Raw genomic sequence first — 19536 nt, 5'->3', positions numbered from 1 at the left:
CGGTTCAATAACCTACAACAATGGGGTACCCTTACCTAGCTTATTGCTGCCTGCAGACATATTGCAGGCAGGCGATTCTCAGTAGAAATCATTCGATTCGAGTGTTTTGCACTGTTTACTCAGGGTGGCGTACTTGCCATTGTTGGGCCCTATCATTGGGGCATGTTGTGATGGCAGTCGGCCCAAGGTGTGGTGTCCGGACACTCTGCGGTGAGAGGAAACGAACCGTATAGAAAAAACACGGATATTAATATCGCACAAACAACTTGTGGTACTATTTACAAAATTATTGCTAGTTGCTAGAAACGTATCGTAACAAATTAATCCTAACGCTTCTTTACAGTGCAGTAGCTTCAGTTCGATCAAAATATAATGCAAACGTGTTCAAAATGACTTTCAAAATGAGTGTGATGGTGCGAAAAGCAACTTAAAACATTGGACAAGGATGTAAAAGTAACGTGTGAAGAGCAATTCGATAAAGCGAGGGCTTTATTATATACAGCAGAAGAGAAAAAAAAATGAAAATTACAAATATTATGTAATGACTGTGTTGATGAAACATTTGATGTGGGACATTTAATGACTCTTCTATTCTATACATCAACTATATTCAACTAGCCTAGGGGCAAATTATATTAAAGATATTTTAAACTGTAAAAAAACGGGACGTTAGGTATCTTATATAATTAATTTATCTTTTGATATGTAACAAGATTATTTTATAGGATTCGTACAGAACATGTTTGAAACTATCCAAAATGTTCGTACGTGAAACTCTGTAATGCTTTACAAATTTGAGAATTGATACTCATGACGTCGACGTAAACGGTGTCACAAGGTGTGCAAACGATCAAACAGATCGAACTTCTTCCGGTTTCAGGCGGTTGCTTGAAATGTAAAGTAAAGCATCGAAATAAATGTCTGTGGCCGCAAAAGTAACTCCAAACGGAGTATATGGCCTCACAAACCAGACAACCGAGAGGGGTAACTTAGGGCGAAAATAAGAACAAAGAAGCCATGCCTGTTATCATGCACCACAACGTTATAATCTGGTGGCGGTGACTCATCGCCACTGTAGGATGCAAACCCGCGCATTCCGTGTGTGGTCCCGTTGCGGCCGCTGGTCGGGATGAGGGTACCGGTAGCCCCGGCAGCCCCGACGGCCGGCCCGCCAACCGTCGAACCGTTGGTGGTGGCCGTTTGTGCGTGCAGCAGCGTCCGATTGACCGTCATCGTGCCAGATGCGATTATCGGTGCCGACGGTGAGGCGTTTGCTCCGGCCGGGAAGAGTGGAGTCGTTTCCGCTTTATCTTCGTAGCCGGGTCGTCTGGAAGAAAAAAAAGGGTAGCTGTTTATAACGGGTTGCTCGGTTTGTCGCAATCAACACCAACACCTACTTTTTCGTTAGATAAATCCACGTGTGCGAATCGACACACACGAGCAGACTGAGGATGGCCGCGGACACCAAGCTGGCCAGCAGCATTAGCGTCAGTCCGAGCAGGCCACCCTCGCATAAGCTCCGCGTAGCATCGGCGTAGTGTTCGGCGACGGTGCGGCGGTCCAGCATCACCGAGAGGGCCGTCAGTTGGCGCTTGCTGTCGTCGAGCTCGCCGTTAATTTTGTTCACCTTCGAGCTGATCTGGATGCCCGGGTACAGGTCCATGCCGATGCTGTTGACCGTCTCGAGCGACTCCTTGGCGCGATCCACGTGCACCTTCGACTCGTTCAGCCGCAGCACGTACCGGTTGGTGCCGACGGTGCTGCAGTACGTATACTGCACATCTTTCAGCTTCGGCTGCAACAATAAAACCGGAGAAAAGACGGATGTTTAAGGTTAATGTGTTCCGGGCTCGTTTCAGCTTGCGATTTGGCGTGAGTGTGAGTGCGCACGAAAAGCTTCAAGGTTGGTCGTTAAATTCCTTCCCTAAATGGAATCCATTTTTGGCGGCACGCGAAACTTTTACTCCTACGGGGACGATGATAACGGTTCGGACTCACGTCCCTCCGTACCGACCCCGTAAACCCTTGGCCACGGTCGCTTTCTAGTCGTGCAGGATATCATTGGAACTTTTTTCATTACGCCCTGTGCCTTCGATGGGGTTAGGGACCGCGTGGATGGAGCTCCAGCAGCGTGCTGTTCAGTCACAAAAACTTTGACCCGTTTGGAGAACTCTTTAATGACTCCGGCCCGCGGTAGTTTTCTTGCGGTTTTATGGGAGCGTCCCCGTCGTTAAGCTGTGGTGCCCCATCGTACCCCCTTCTGGGTCGACATTGGGCCCCACCGGGTGTATAAATAATACACATCATTTGGCGAAAAACGGAAGCACAAAGATCAGTCGTCGATTGGCCGGCGAGTATTTCCCGGGGTGGGAAATAAAATGTGCACGGCCATAATCGGTAATATGGTACGTGGTTTATTGAAAACATAATGTGAACGGTGTTAAAGGGTTTGTTTTTATTATTGGGTCAAATTTATTATTCTTATTAAAAGTTTTCACCTAAAATGGTCCCTTTGATAGACATATTTATTAGTTGTAGATATTGAAATTAAGAAAAATGTCTGCAAATTACAGTTAGCATTTACTTTTCAGATGAGATCTATGGTTCAAAAGATTTACGAAGTTAAACGATACAGTCTTATGACATAATATCCTTACAATGGTATTTACTTTTTCCATCAGTGCGGTATGTTAAAAATAAAAAGCCACCTTAAAAACCAACTCCATTAGTTAAGTAGTACTTTACGTGAGAAGGCAAAGTGTTCTATCTTGCAGTAAATGAAGTTTCTTTCCTGCAAAAGTTAACTTCTGAGACGACTTATAGCAGAACCACTACGAGCGACAAAGGAAAATTATTTTCGGGTGAAAAAATGAAACATGGAATGAAAAAAAGAATGTGCTAAAAATGGCGCGAGTGTGAAATGTGTTCAACTTCAAAAAAACCGTCAGCACATCAAAGTTCCTCCGAAGCAACACTACAACACGGGAGGCCAGAGAAACGGAAATGATCCCAGTTGTACTTCGAAGGGTCCGACCTTCTGCAGCTAGTCCACAATTTTGTTCGTTTTTTGATTTTCCACTAGAAAGCGAGCACTTCATCTAACACAGAAACGCGCAACGAAGTGTTGTAGAGAGAGCCATCCTTGGTGGCTTGGAGGAAAAGTGGACTCGCCTTTCGGAATGTAGACACCTCCCGGAGACCTCTCGGTCCGCCACAGCCGGCGGGTCTGGCGAGTCGGGCTCGCAAGTTATTCCGTAAATCTTCACCCCACCAAGGGAACGACCGCGCGCTCGTTCCAGTTCGCGGGATATGCATTCTGGAGGGAGTTGGTTGGTCCGCGCGCCCGCTCCCATACATCTCAATCTCGTCCAACTTTCAACTTTATTATCCAATTAACGTTGGAATATGACATAATGGAGATAATTTTATATCTTGTTTATCTTCCCCGCCGGTTCCCTTTTTAGACCGCTGGGCGAAAGCATTCCTTCGTCGGCCAAGGATAATTGAGATTTGTTCTTCTTTTGTCGATTGCAGTCTCTTATTTGAAGGAAAGCTGGACTCCGTCCGCTATCGGGGATAATGTTTGTCAGCCGTGCTGCCGGGACGGGACGATGGGAACGTCATCCTTGGCGTGCACCCTCTTCGAAGACACTGTGGAGTGTAGAAGGGAATTCAAATGATTCCGAACCGAAGGATCGGCTGGGGGACGACCGAAGCATTATGAAATTAGTAAGTCACAAAAGAGTTTTAGAATGACCCCAGCGTGGGGGATATTTCTCGGAGTTACAGGGAGTTTCGTTACGGTTCGTTTCGGTTCGAGAAGCACCCAAAAGAATTAAAAGTTTTACGCATAATGCTTAAAAATCGTTAATATGAGAAAATCTATTACAGATAAAATATTGTAAAACTAAAGGCACCTGCTACAGTTTGCTCTAGTTGTACAGCAAAAAAGCCTCCACTACAAGCTTCGTCCTCCGTGCTCGTCCTAGTTGAACAAAAGCACAGGACACCCTTGAAACAAGGGGGAAAAAAAAGGAAACGCCAAACCGGCTTGCATACGATTTCCATGACAAGTGGATGAAACAAGATGAAAAAACTTGACAGTCCTTCATCGTGGGCAGTATGTAAAGTTGAGCCGGTGGATGGATGCAGTCAATTTTTGCAGCACCGCACAGTACGAGCGACGTGCAGCGCCGAGTAATTGCGCCTCTCCACGGGCTTCCTCTTCCAAGGCTTTTCATTCCCGAACTACGAATTATCGTTCGCCCAGATGGCGGAGAAAAGCTGCAAAACCCTTTGACGGTGCACAAAAACACGAAGGAACTACCACCGGCAGTGCACAGGGAGCGAAAGACAAATACATCTCGAATGCATGTACAAAAAACGGGGGTGTGCAATGGGAGCCTGAAGTGACGCACAAGGGTGGTGGGAAGTTGAATGAACGTGAAAGCACTCCGTCACACGTGGAGGGTGTCTATGCGCGCACGTACACTTAACAAATGCGGTAGAGATCGGCCCCCACGTAACGCGCGCGCCTATTTCAGGACTTTCCCGGGTTCCTTCTCCGCACGGCGATGCAACTTGCTTGTGTGTATCGCAATCTGGCCATCGCCTGAAGTTTGCCTGACGTGAAATGAATCCTTTTGTGGGATCCAGTTTGTTTAAAGGCCCCAAAACGCCCAAGAGAGTAATGTATTTCCGCTTGCTTCCCATCGTTTCGTGAAGTCGTTTTTTCTCCACCTCCGAAGCTGATGGTCTCGATTCTGCCTCGTTTTTTTTTTGTTCGTTCCCCGGCCAGCTCTACAAAAAGGCAATAAAAATCGAAAGATTACCTAACCGAGATTTAAAACACTTTCCGAGCAGCAGATATATTAAAATGCTGCGTCCGCATGCTGGAGCGAAAATGCAGAATGAAACGCAAACGATGCTTCAATCCGCATCCGATACGAGAAGGATTCGGGAATGAGCAAGGGGGGTTTTAATGTTTCGCAGAGTAATGCATACGATGTCCCGGGACAGAAGTGGGCCGCACGGGTGTCCAACATTGTTCGCCCATTTACTATGCACTCTGACTTGTGACCTCCTTTTCAAACCCGGGCGGGCTGGTGTTACACAGCGGAAGAAATGTGTCAAAATGTTTCCCCCAAAACAGGGTGTCAGCCAGCATGGACAAGGGCCTTCATTGTTGTAAACAACTCGATGGGATGCTATCAGCTTCATTCGCTTCTATCAATTTGATCCCCACTTTTTGTATCCGTGTACTACTTTTCCCTGAACGATGTGTAACATGCCTGTTTACTTCTTCCTTGTATTACTTATTCAAAGGATCTACCGTTAAAAGGAGGCATTAAGTTCGGCACGAAGAAATTGGAAAAGGAAATCCGTTTCCGAGAGAGAGAGACGAAAAAAAAAATCCTTACATGGCTACAGATGAAGTCGTTCGGTTTCATGCAGAAATCACCCAGGGCGACGGCACTGGCCAGGTAGATGCCGGACAGCAGCCAGCACACGGTGACGGCCAGCAGGCCGCAGACGCTGAAGAAAATCAGGGCGCAGCGCGAACTCCGCGTCGCTCCGATCATCAGGATGATGCACAGCAGCAGCAGGAACGTCAGGAAGCCGAGCGTTATTGGCCACCGCAGCTCCTCGTAGAACTCGTACGTCTGCAAATGGTGGAAGAAGAAGAAGAAGAAATAAAAAACGATGCAAGGCTCGGGGATGAAATTTTTATCGATTTCTGATGGAACACGGCAAGCACTCTGACGGAAGGTGGTGACGGCCTTCCATAATAGAAATGTTGCGCAAAGTAAATGGAGCCCGGGCTCGGTTTGAAACGAGCACGGAAAACACAGTTGCTGAAACCGCGCTTTTCGCTGAATGATTGATAAGCATTTGTTACCATACCGACGGAAGAGCAACCCCGGTGGTCCTTGCGGGAAAAACGGTTGCGATGAGTTTATGGAAAATCAAGCAGCGCTTCAACAATTGACGAAGGGGCAACTCAATACAATACAACACCATAAACAATCGTTCAACAAACAGAAAAAAGGTGAAATTGAATTTTTCCATTTTTTTTCTCTCGCTTGTCTCTGCGGAAAAATTCAAACCGACAACGTTCTAGCAGGAGCGCGCACATAAACGAAAACTAAATGTTTAGAGGAATCCCAGCGAATGGTGGAAAATAGTTTTTTGTATGCCGGTGCGGAAAACGGCTTTAATTATTAATTAGGAAAAGTTCTGCTTTTCGACTGCCGTAAAGAAGTTCTATTAGGAACTTTTCAGTTTTCACCAAACTTAAAACCTGGTGGGTATTTGCGTCAGCAGTTTTTTCTCCTTTTCTTTCAATTTCCATCCCCGTTACAGCTAAGAAGAGCAAACATCTTTTCTTGGCCATTGCTGAACCAGAGCGAGGGCAGGTATTTGATAAAGATTTTACCGATGAATTAATCAAACTCGAAGCAATTGATTTTCCGGCACGTGTAGCGCGCGAAGGATAGAAAACGAAAAATTCAAACGAGAAATCAGTTTAATGGAATGTTTCTATCTCACTACCATGTTCCGGACATTCTTTTTAACTACTAATGGAGCGTGCAAGCGGGAGGGAAGGAACAAAGTTCCACCGCAGTGCCATCGTGGCATGTTTCTTGTGGCGAAACCTTTTAAGCAAATTTAAATTCTTGCACCTGAACAACCGGAGCGAGCGACGCGGACTGGCCAGTTGAGCAATTTTCTTGAGGTTACAAAAACACATTTTAAAATCGCACCAATGTTGGGGACAACTTCACAAAGAGACTAGAGGGAGGGGGGGGGGGGGGGGAAGGAACAGCTGGACGGAAACTTTCCGTCGTTCAGGTAAATGCGCGGAAAATCGAAACCTGATGGTGTTATCACGGGCGTATCACGAAGAAAAGTAGCACTATGGCTACGATAACAAGCGGAAACTTTTCGCTTTTCCGTGCAAAGAGACTTGCCGGTTTGGCCCGTAGTTTCAATTATGTATGAGGACACGATGAAACATGGAAAAATGGTTACCGTTTTGGTGGGCCAGGAGAGAGGCTTCAGTTGATTTTTTCTGCTATTTTGCTGCAGTTATAGATTTACATGTTCTAACAAGTTCTAAGAATAATATGTTAATTTAAAGTGTACAGAAATCCGTTTCGTTTAATTTTGTTTTCCAAATGAAGGGAAAATGGTTCTCAAGTCGATGCAGAAGTGTTTACACTAGCTGATGGACCCACAATATCAATCCCTCCCTCCTTGGGGGAGAGGAGGTGAAAAATGCAAGCGACACCATTTTGGCAGTGAGGCGTGAATTTTTCATCTTCTGACAGTGCTTTTGTCTTTCGTCCGGACGCGGATGGTATCGGGGGACAAAACATACAATCATGCCACGTTGGTGGAAGCAAAGTAATTGTTCTCCAGGGCACATTCATGTTTCGTGGCTGTGGACAAACACATTGGCCGAGATCGTTGCTTGTTCGACACCTCATGAGGAAACTGTGACGTTTCAAGCTGGTTTAATGGATTTCTATTTGGTGCTTGAGACTGACACGTGTGTGATAAAAATGGAAAAATTTCGAATTCACATAAATGTTCTCAAACTTATTTCATTCAACATCGAGCTCGCAAGCTAATCGAAAAGTTCGTTAATGTTTAAACTGAACCCCTTTGTGAGCAAAAGCTATCATCTCGCAAAGCGTGGTCCGCAAACTATCCTCATCGGAATACCACAATGTAGGTCAACCGCCAGGGGAAAAAAATTGAAACAAGAGATGCTCAGTCATAACCGAAATGATTCACCCCCGGAGTCATCCATTCTCCGTGGTTTCAATATAGCACCTAGAGTGGTGAATTCAAGTGTTAATATCGCCAGCCTTTCGGCTTTGGGTTCGCATAGACGAGAGAGCGCGGAAGGATCATCCGTCGAAAATAGTCCAGCAGCACTTGAATACTTTAGTGTACGGTGGCCCATTTCCACATCGACTCTTTTTGGCGAGGTGTCATTTCGTAAGTGTCGAACAAAAGGTTGCATAACGGCATGGTAACGGAGCGTTCATTAATGCATTCGTCGGAGTGAAAGAATTCGAAAGACGGGAAAATTGGCAAAAATTCAATCTGTTACATATCATTTTTAACACACATAAGAGACATCATCGTACGGCATACTTACATCCAGAAGACTTTTCAGCGTAATATCCGTATAGGCCGGTCGCGTAAGATACACGATCGTCTCGAGCGCGTTGATCGCGAACGTCGTGTTGTCCTTGGCCATCTTGACCGTGTCGTGCAGCATGTAGAGGGCGGTGACATTCGGCCGATGGGGCGGTTGCTCGAAGATTTGCTCCAGCTCCGACAGGACCACCTTCGACTTGAGGTTATGCTTCACCATTTCCGTCTGCAGAAGAAAAAGGTAAGTGAAAAATATGCTATTATTACCGAAGCAAGCCACAAATTATTATTCCCCGCATAAGGTATAAGGAGGGATGGTGTTTTTAAATGGTGTACGTCCAGCATAATGGAAATTGATGAATACAATTTACTTGCACAACGCAGGATGGTTACGCCCCATCTCGACTAGGGTGCAATGGACCGGGATTTTGTTCCACAATCATCATCGGGCTTAAGCGAACAAGATTAAGAGGTTGATAAACAATTTCCGATGCTTCCATTACTACAGCTGGAAGTCGCCGGACATACCGGGTGGCATGCTGGTGCATCCATTGGGGTGGGTGTCTACCACTTCGTGGCACCCAAGGTCGGTATAGCCAAGGGTCAGACAATGTTTTCCTCCCGCAAGCGTCTGTGCGAGGGGAAGAAAACACTTAATTTGGTGGTGTAATTTGTTGCCGACGCTAGAGAATAAAGATTAAGCGAGGGCCGTCGAGGATGCTGGGTAGCGAAATGTCACCGTACTTCGTCGGTGACGCCACACAGTTCAGGTCATTGTTGTGATGCATTTGCTTCGTCGTCTTCTCGGAGGGTTGGATTGTAGCGACAAGTGAAATTTATATCATAGCTATAAGCCGACCCCCTTGGAGAGATACTAAAAGATGAGTCCCTCACTTCACAAGAAGGAAATGAATAATCAATTGGAGTCGTTCATTATTATTGTATCTGCCACGAGAACCTTGAAGCAGGGCTAAAATGGAACGGAAATTGAATTTGAACAGGCAAAATGTTTGCTCCACACTTTCTTCTCTTGAGGAATTCCAAGATTCTGCGAAAAATCTCTTAAATCAACGCTGTTAAACATTCGTCCGTTGACGCACTTAAATGCTGTATCAAAATCCCGTGAGGTATCCTAGTACTCCACAAACTAGACGCAAATTCAAACTAAAACCATTCCTCTCTAAAACCAGATTGTCGTGTTCCCTGCTGCGACCAGTTACCGGTTCCATTAAGGGGGAGATCAGGCGTGAAAAAGTATGCCCAATCGAGCGACTACTCGAAGACCTCCCAAATGGCGCACCCAACGGTGACTTGTACTCGTAGTCACAAATTACCTCATACTACGGTTTCCTCCCCGTACCGCCCCGTTGGTGGTGGAACTTTGCATAGATGTACCTAGTCTTGTGACACCAGCCAGTGTACCTAATGCGGTGTGACCAGATTTGCATTGATTGGAAGAGACGGTTTGAACTGCGATACCTCCGCTGCCCGAAGTGTGCCCCTTTGGAGGGAGGTCCATTTTTACCTTAGGAGGCCTTCTTTTCTCGAGCAGTTCCAGTGGAGAATCAAAGCAAAATACAAATACCATATACGTAGACGAGTTTCTGGAGAGACATCGTTACTGCATAGGAGTGAAATCATTTTCTTCAACAGAAACCACCATGATGTCACGATTACTCATCACTCACGATGTCTTAATGGTGAGCTCGAACTATGGGCGTTCTGTTTATGTGAAATTCCCATCCGTCATGATCGCAACTTGAACTGATTTCGGAAACAAGATAGTATCTGTTTAACCACCCTATATGAGCCGTTTGTGACTGAACGATGTATTTTCGGAATCTTAAGCAGCGAATAAAAAAACTTGTTTAAAGTGGCCGATGCCAACTCACCTGATTCCGTACGTTGAGTATCAGCTGCTCGATCTTGCGCCCGGAGCCAAAGATCTGCAGCACGCCGTTGTGCAGGTCATCGTTGCCGTACAACCCGAGCCCGATCGCCGCACAGCAGATGATGGCGAAGAAGATCAGGGTGCACTTCTGGCAGCCGTGCGACTTCGGCTTGCGTGGTTTGCGGTCGCAGCAGCGTGTCAGCAGATACAGCAGCAGAAACACGAGCGAGATGATCAACAGGGCGGCCGGTATCGACGCCAGTATGCCGAGGCTCTGCGAGGAGAAGAGGAGGGCGAAAACAAAAAAACGGATACGTTTGATTAGTATGTATTTTGCAAATTTACACCTTATCGCGGGTGTGTGCCTGGGAAGATTGTCAAAATGTATGAAAATTATTTGCCATGTAATACGCTGGGTAGTGCTAAAAAGAGTTGATGCGAAGGAGCGTGGCTTCCCGCGTTCCTGGCGGAACATTGGGGCCATAAAACGCCCGGAGGGTTAGATTGAAATCAGGCCCCGTCGCTATCCTGGCCCTCGGGTTGGCCCGGGCAGAGCATGCTAACGAGCAATAAACTATGCAGAATTACATTTACGGCCGCTCCGGTACACTCCACACTGCACGCGTCGTCGACTTCGTGGGGTGGTTGGGACACAGTTTTCTTCAGACTTCCTTCGGAAGGCTCGGGTAGGTTAGGGTAGCGATAACTTGCCATCGAATGGGTGGCAAAAAAGCAATCGGAAACGGTGCCTGCAATGTTTCGATGTGTCGTAGAGTGGGGAGGAGGGGTTTGAGAAAAGAGTTACCGAGTCTTTTACTGTAGGCGGAATAGGGAGGCGCGCACCATGGTGGAAGTCGCTCGAGAAGACAACGTGCTAGTAGTACGTATTTCTACCGAGAAAAGGGTCTCGTGAGAACTCGCTCTAATGAATCCTGGACACATTTTACTCCAATCAACGATCCGTTTTCTGCACCGAATCCCGTTCGCTACCCGATCTCCCTCCGTCCCTTATGTCTCCTTCGTAAAGGTTTTATATGAATATGATGAGGACAAATCAGGACAAATTATTCATAACCCTGGGCGACTGTCAGTTTTTCTTTGGCGGAAACACCGGCAACAGCACGATTCCGGTTTTTTTTGGGCGGTGAAAAAGGTAGGGGCAAGCAAGCGAAGGATGGTGCGCGGTTCCAAACATTATTTTCAGCTACAACGAGTCCAGAATAAAAAAAGGAAATCTGAACATGCAGGGCATGACCAAAAACATAAAGCTTTAATAGCCTGACAACGCCGGAAGAGGGTCCCGAAAAGCCTTCCAAGCGGTGTAGGCGTATAATCCTTCCTGTTTAATTATTGAAGGTAAACAAAAATTTCGCTCTCTGCCAGACTTATCGATTATTGCGTCCACTGCAGCTGTTGGAGGAAACGACTCAGAGGGTCTTAAAACAAGGGAAAACCAGGATGAGATTGGGAATTGATGCACAACCCTAACTAAGCGCTGGTTACCCGAGAAGCATTCCTCATTCTACCGATAAAGACCGGTAAAGAGTATGAGCCGAAACCATAAAAAAACTCCTAATGCCATGTGTTTGCGTCGAGTTCATGGTAAGTATGCTCCAACGAATGCCAAGGCTGGGGAGTTCCGCTGAAGACCCAAAAATCCTACCATTCCTTGTGTTTCGAGGCCAACAAGCTTTGGTGACCCGAATCCCGAATCCCGAGGCCCGTTAAAAGCGTGTATATACCGCTACTAATATCCGCATTATTCCTCGTGTTGTCGAGAAACCCTGGCACCCGGGTTCCCTTTTTTCGGAACGTCCAAGACTTGGGAACGACACACCAGTTCCACCGATTGCGTTGACGAAAAGGGTGAAACTTAATCCCGAGTTTCCTTAATTGAACTTTGCAGAATGTGAGGAGGAGTTGGTTAAAAACTTTCCTACACCTCTTCCTGGTGGTTCCTCAAGAAATACGGAGTCTCTGTTGCTCTGCTGCCCTTCTAGAGCTAGCGGGCCGAGATTCTACCGCCATGAGGAATGGGGGTTTAATTACGCTTTAAACTAATGTTGCTGCACGCGATGGGTTTTATGCCTTAATTCGTGCACACGCTTTCGGTCGGTCATTTCTACACCTAAGGAACGACGGTGGGTTTGTCCGGGTAGGAGCTTAGTTTGTACGCCCCTAAGTGCCGCTGGACCTGTGCGACAACCGTTCGCGTGGCCCCGAAAGGAAGGTAATCGCATCACGAACACAGAAGAAACAACATTACCGTATGCCCGCAAGAAGGAAATGTTCCGTGTTTCTGGTTTGCGGTTTTTCAGATGCAACTCCATCACGCAAACGCTTCACCTCTCATTCGTCGTGGAACGGTTGGGGAGAAAACCATCCAGCAGCAGCTGGTACTGGAAGAACCTCGCTGGAAACATGTCGCGTAAAGAAGGAAGTACAACAACTCATTAGTGTCCTCCGATGTGGAGTGCGGTGGAGACTCCTCCTTGCAATGAAAAGCGTCTCGATCACACATGCTCGAACCTTAAGCGCATTTCCTAGGGACTCCACAGAGAATACCTCAAAACCAAAAATAAAACACATATCCCGAGCGAAAGGAACCTGTTGGCCCCGGGGATTAGCTTCGTCGGGAGTGGCGCGTTTATGGCTTCCATTTAAGTTACGATGACCTAATCAGGTAGAGCGCGCTTAGCCGTGGCGAAAGCCCGACGAAAGCCTGGGTTAGAAATAATGGGCCCCGGGACGGGCGGTGAAATTCTTCAGCCCATTCCTCGAAAGCCCGTGGCGCTGCGCCAAATTCCTCGACCACAAAACCGTCAGCGAACGACAGAAGCCCATGGACGGAAAATGGCGGATGGAGAGCATGGACAAAGTTCAGCACGGCCAACACACGACTCGCCGTACTGCCCATCATAATGATCGTAATAAAAACATAATCACATCTCTCACACACACACACATATATTCCACCGTGAATGTGCAAGCGTTAGAATTTTCCGGTCACGGGAAACGTGCCGATTCTCCGGGCTCGACGCCCGGTTCCCGGTTTGCCAAGAGCCTGGACCGGAAATCACGCCGGACACATCAAAAGCTGCCCACACATTAGGCGGTGAATTGATTGGAGCGGCAAATTAATTATCTGGCAGAAGAATAATGCGCCATTCGTTAAGCGCTGGGGCAGCGTGTATTCCGAGCCGGCCCCATTTTTGTTTCCTCTCCTCCGTTCATAATTCATTAGACCGTGTGGTTTAACGGTTGAGCCGCATGGCACCTCCGCATGGTTCGGAAGTATTATCGCAAAGAATTATTCGATGAATGCGACCATCGTTAAACCGAAATGCGAAAACAGTGGCGCAGAAAAGATAGAGTTTCTATTTCGTCCCCCCGCTTGGATTCCATTGGTGTGCGCACGAGTCAAAACGAATCCCTAATGGAGGACTAAAATACTTGTAATTAATTCCATTTGTCTCCTATTTGAAACGTTTGCTCTGCAATCCGCATCATGGAATAATACATCGGAAGTTGTAGTATCTCGCAGAGGAAGGAAACTGTGCACCGGGGATTTTTCTTCTCTCCAGTGTGCTGCCTTCTCTTTCTGCGTGTGCTCCGAATGGGCCCAGGAATTCCGGTGTACGAGTGGCAAATGCTGCGCTACAACAGAGGAGGAAGTGTAAACGAGCCGCCCGATTGCACAGAATCAAACAAGATCGTGCTCGAGCACGTGCAGGAAATTAAGCGGAAGTCGTAGCTGGAGCTGGCGGACCGGATCGGTTTCGGAAGGGAAAATCGAAGAACCTCAATAGAAGAGCGGGGAGTGGTGGGGGATGAAAATGGATAGTACAGAACACACACACAGTAGATAAGAACGGCACAGCGCTGGTGGAGAGGTGCGGCAGATTGGCACAAAGGCAATCCCTTTTTTCCCGGCGGTCTGTTATCAAACCAATATTCAAACGTGATCTCATTCCTATTCTTTGCGGGATGTTTTATATGTCGGGCGAAGTGATGTTGGAATTGTCGACATATAAAGACTTCATCGACACTCACAACTGGCCGGGTGGCTTTGGCTTTGGCAGGGAGAGTTACATGTGGCTCGATCGGAATGTGAGGCATCAGGAAGCAAACGGCGGTCCCATTGTGCAACGACACAGACACAGCAGCCTTCCTTCCCGCCCTCACTCTCTTCTTGGTGTCCCGCCCCCCGCTGATTGGAGTTTATTTATAGCAGAGTGCATTTTTTGTTCGCTCCCAACCGGATGGATATGTTTTCCCATCCGGTGGTTGTTCGCCCCCAGGAAAAAGCATTTGCCCGCCTTTGAACCCTTCCCTGGCCGACGGACGATGGACGGATCTCTTGAGGTGGAGAAGCCCATTTTCAATGGATTGCACTCACTCCGGCCATCGTCCATCGGGTGGTGCATCCTTGAGCGCTTTTCTGCTACAAGTGCCACAAATGGAAAAACGGATTTTACCCGTTAATTGGCTTTTTCCTTTTGGCTGGAAGCGGTCGGGCGGGCGTTGGGGTGGGCGAACGGAAAGGCAAATGCAAATGCAAATATATACAGTTATTATTAGCGAGCAGAAGTTGCTGGAGAACGGGGTGGAAAATAGATGTTTTAGCGTTCGAAGTATAAAGGAAGCAATTCTAAGCAGATAAGTTTCGCCAGTTCTCTATCGTTTATTTCAAACAGATTCAAATCCTTTCAATATACATAAGACCAGATTTTGTTGTGACGTCAATAGTTGGGAGCGAACGACACACAATATTGGGTTCAAAGTCGACCAGCTGATTTTGAATTCATGCCCCACGGGTGTCCGTTCCATGTCGCGTGCGGTTAACGTAGGTCAATGTCGACACAACACGACAACGGAGTCGTGGGGAAGGACGTTTGAAAAATGTCAAATTTATCCGTTTGCGTTTGAGTGTCATTTCCTCTATAGGTGTATGGGAAAAGGTGGCAACGAAGCAACAGTCATGTCACATTTGTGTCAACGTTCGTCCACATGACGTGTTGAATCACCCACAGAGTGTAAAGATCCTTGATGTATGTTTCTATTTTCCTAAGAGAAGTCTCGCTATATTTGATTGATTGAACTACAAATATCGCCAACATTTACAAACCATCAAAGTTGAAACATTGTCAGATTTTTATTCGATAGTCAATTAAGGATGTAGAAATATAGGAGGTCTTCCCAGCCAAACTTTATCAATAACTAAACGGCATAAAGCGTGATAGGTGTATGGGTTTTCGTTGACAAAAACGAACGGAATGAAGTAAATGCGCATATCAACGGGAAGCAATGTAAAAAACAAAAATAAAAAAAAGTTACAAAACAAAAAATGGAAACGAATGAATAAACCACAGCGAAACTGTCGCCTGACGTTGCCGTTCTTCTGCGACGCCGAATTTGGAGGGAAAAATATTTGCATTTATAATTAGTCCCCAAATTTAGGACAGTAACGATGTGGCGCTGGGTGCTCGACGATGACGCGAACTGGGGTGTAATTAAGGAAAATGTTTAATTGACAGTAGCGGAAGCGATGGGAAAACAAGCAGTCTTGCAGGGGGTGATTTTTCGAAGGAAATAAGAAGGTATTTACGTTAACAAGCACACAACACAAAATTTCACGTTGACTGCAACCATAACCTGAGTACATCATAATTCTAGTCTGTATCGTTTTTTTTTCGAAACAGAAAAAAAGGTGTTTGCAGTCCAAAGTTCGGCAACACACTACAAACAACTACATCATGAATATGTTTATCGACGAAACGAAATGCGTTCCGACCGGTCCGTTGTTCGTTTGATGGATTTGATGGGGCCGGAATGAAGATGATGTTTTGTTTTGTAGCTTAATTCTAATCAAAATTTCCCGCTTTCCTACAGGTGATCTACCACCACATCATTGGTTATGGCCGGACCATGGAAACTGTCAATCATTTGTTTACCCATCCAAATATTATCGAATTATTTACGGAGGAATCGAAGTGATACGGAGGAAAGGCTGGTACGGGGGCAAATGAAAATTAGATTTCTATTTTTCCACAATCAATGATGTTTTCGCGAGCGGTGAGTGTTATGGGGTTTTCGTTTTCTTCAGGCAACAATATCGATTGATGAGCTCATTTTTTTCCAAAAACAACGGTTGTTTACACAAACACGTTGACCTTAGCATTCAAAATGCCCAACTCAAATAGTTGCTGAAGTAGAAACAAATCTGTTTCAAAATAATGATAAAGATCGTATTTTTTAACTCACACATACGTTGAATCGAACTGGTATTTTCCTACTGCTTTGAAGTATTTCCTATCCACACTCATGCACCAAGCAGGAAATCAGAACAATCAAATCTAATTAAATCAAATCGTGTTCCGTATTTTCTGATTATGCAGTCAGCTTCTCCACTGTATGCAAGCGGAAAGAGGATTGGAGAGGTGAAAAATTAGATTTTATCATGTTCATCTTTGCCTTTGCTCGAAACAGATGTGTTCAGCCATGGACCAATGTAGGTCAAACAGGGGAACTAGCAAACTAGGGGAACGCAAATACGATTGGAAAAGTGAACACCTTAAGCTATGTTTTGGAAAATCGAATGCCACATATCATTGTATTTTCTATTTATAATTATAGATAACACTTTCTTAAGTGCATTTAACTTGTCTTCTCTAACTTTTTCGTATCTGGAGACTTTCATTCACCGAGATGAACAAATGAAAAGTGCTGTGATTAATCATCCTCTCAAGATTTCCAGGAAAATTTGCTACCTTTCCCCATGATTTGTGCAAGTTGCCTTTATCTAAAGGTCAATGATCAATCACCTGCCCGGAGAAGGAAGAAAGCTTACGTTCATCCCATTGATGTTGCCCTTTCTTTTACCATCCACTCGTCCCTTTCAGCGTAATTGAATTTTTCTTCCCGGTTGCTTTCGTACATCCTAGGGAAATAGTGGGCACCCATTCCGCCGCCCGCCAGTAGCCCAAGTTCGGAGACCATTGACCTTTGCCAAGTGGGGTTTGCTACATTTGACACGGGGAGTTCGGCTCGAAGATGGCGTCGGAGGAAGGCCACTCCCGGGATTCGAGAACCTTGCCACTTCTGACAAATCGACTCCCGATTGTTACGTAAAAATGTGGAACAGTTCTCCCTCATCATTAGATCTCGATAATTTAAATCGATTACGATCCATTGTAACAAAATCGGTCGACCTTCGGGAGCGGTGGGGGATGGAAGGAAGAAACAAGGAAAAGCAAGGACGCAGCGTGGATGGATTCTTCAGGCTTCGGGCGAAACGGCTAAATTAAAATAGATACCATCGAGGGCTTACGCGGAAATGAGTTTTCACCCGAACGATTGATCGAGCTCGAGCTGCTTCGCTGAGGAATTCATTTGCCCAACACAATGGAAAGGAAAATTGCTATCACTTCGAATGGTTGCACTTTTCCACCTCCACCTGGCGTTTGATGGAGTCCATTCGTAATAGTGTTTGAGTAAAAATCAAAGATAATGTGGTTGAAGCAAGATGGTTTCACCGTTTTGCAGTGGAAAAGAAAGGAAAACACTACTAACAGAAGAAATTGGTTGGGACTTTTCCAACAGGAGTTACGGTCAGCATCGATCGTTGATTTACAACGTGACATTTTGTAGTTCTCTTCTTATCCATAGAAACACAGAGCGTTCCCGTACATAAGTCCCACCGATCGTGCTAGGATGGAAAATAAATTGCTTACGTTTGGTTTCACGAAGCTTTAGCTGCGAGGAAAGATTGAATGACAATCTATTTCAAATTAAGCAAAATATCGAATCCCAGCTGTTTTCCAACGATTCCACTCAATGTTTGCCACTTGAACACTCGAGAAAACTAATCGTCTTTGTATCGTTTTTTGTGATGAAACATAATCGACGTTTTATCAATGTTCAGTCAAACTAATGTGATAACAAGTTAAAGCAAATTGAACAGTCCATTTCATCTTTCTCCTGCTAAAAGTATCCAGTGTCTTCGAAATTCGTATTGCCAACATGGTTGAACCTTATCTTTCTACCAGACATCAACTCTCCTTATCTTTATCTCCCTCCGGAGCACAGCGATCCTTAAATCCCTTCCGAGAACATCCGATTGTGCTGTAAAATGTGCTAAAAACCCATCGAATTACGGTAATGATGAAATATTACGGTGCCTTATGCTCGTTGACCCGCTGGGCTGTGATTACTTCCCGGTATACTTCCATGCTCCGTCTCTCATTGTACCACAGCTTCCGTCGGTAGTGGAACGAGCCAACCGCGAGGTGGAACGAAATGACTCAGGCATGAGTCACGGCAAACAAAAACAAAAAAAAAACAGTGTCACGAAATGGTCCACAAAGAGCGGGAGACAGGATGACGACAATGGGTGGATCCGTGTGTTCTGGGTTGCTCCCTGGAGAGCTTAAGGGAATTAAGGCGAACAAGGCAAGGCGTACGGCGGACGTACGCTCCAATGGGCAGATTTATCATACACTAAACATCCATAACGACTTCCGATTCGATTGGACCGGGAGGTCTCCCCGTTCTTCGATGTTCCGGTTCCGACCAAACCGGGGGCTCCGGTTGGATTTACTTTTGCACGGTTCCATCCACCTCCCGAGCTCTTCGCGTCCCGGTTGTTGCCCATTATTAGATTCGAATCGATTTCCTTATTAAGAAAGTTCACTTCCTGTCCCTGCTGTTGCGGCCCTGAAAGCGGGCAACTCTTTACCAGCGCCAGATCTTCTGCCGTTGTGGTTCCATTCTTGGAGACATTCGAGTGCTGTTGTGGTACGCCATTTAGCTCCGTTCGATCGTTTTGCGGGAAAGAATATTCACTCTCTCGGTGTCTTGGTTAACTATTGTTGCTTCTTGCACAAGATGACGCTTTGGTTCCATAACTGGCACCCATGACAATGGGGCACGTGAGATTGATTCCAATCGAAATACGGTGCGAGAGGTCGGGGTTGCATGGACTGTTTGTCCCTCATCGTGGGTTCAACTTCTTCCCGAGCTAATCAATTCGTCGATCGGTGGCGTCCTGAGTGGAATTCATAAACGACACCTCGTTGCGTCACGAATTGCTCATTGATCTCACATGGGGAGAGGGAGGACAAGCAATGTTAACAAACAGGAAGCGGAAGCACGAAGCTAAAGACAGCGAGACAGAGTAGAAGAAGCGAACGAAGAAAGCATTAGATTGAATTCCACATTCCAGCGAACCGGTCATTCCTTAACCTTCCTTTTCTCTCTTTATCTTACCCGAGCAGTTAAGTGAAGACACGCGATGAAACCGATCAAGACGAAACCGGACCTGGCTATATTGGGAGCCCACCGCTCAATGAAGCGCACTGTCTTAAAAAAACAACTTTGCTACATCGATATCATTACAACCATTCCTCCACACCGCCACTTGGACAAAGAGAAAGAAGCGCGAATCGCGCGCGGGATAGTAGCAAATAAAAAAGTTG

The 19536-nt window shown here is 46.1% G+C and overlaps 1 protein-coding gene across 5 annotated transcripts in view; it reads right to left on the bottom strand.

The window, feature by feature from the left end:
- Window positions 1-19536, bottom strand: part of LOC131268288 (protein tweety-2-like) — a 45005-nt gene that overhangs the window by 3446 nt on the left and 22023 nt on the right. For 3 of the 5 annotated variants that reach the window (XM_058270816.1, XM_058270823.1, XM_058270869.1), the window contains exons 3-8: window positions 10062-10334; window positions 8171-8395; window positions 5421-5663; window positions 1398-1795; window positions 1022-1327; window positions 36-205 (exon numbers count right to left, since the gene is read on the bottom strand). In XM_058270816.1, coding sequence (XP_058126799.1) covers window positions 79-205; window positions 1022-1327; window positions 1398-1795; window positions 5421-5663; window positions 8171-8395; window positions 10062-10334 — 1572 coding nt within the window. In that variant the 3' untranslated portion in view covers window positions 36-78. Of the gene's footprint in view, window positions 1-35; window positions 206-1021; window positions 1328-1397; window positions 1796-5420; window positions 5664-8170; window positions 8396-10061; window positions 10335-19536 lie in introns of those variants that run through there. The other 2 variants (XM_058270950.1, XM_058270809.1) reach the window with 2 other exon arrangements.

Source organism: Anopheles coustani, chromosome 3, assembly GCF_943734705.1.
Source record: "Anopheles coustani chromosome 3, idAnoCousDA_361_x.2, whole genome shotgun sequence".
NCBI classification, from domain to species: Eukaryota; Metazoa; Arthropoda; class Insecta; order Diptera; family Culicidae; genus Anopheles; species Anopheles coustani.
This window is presented reverse-complemented; position numbering and strand designations above follow the sequence as displayed.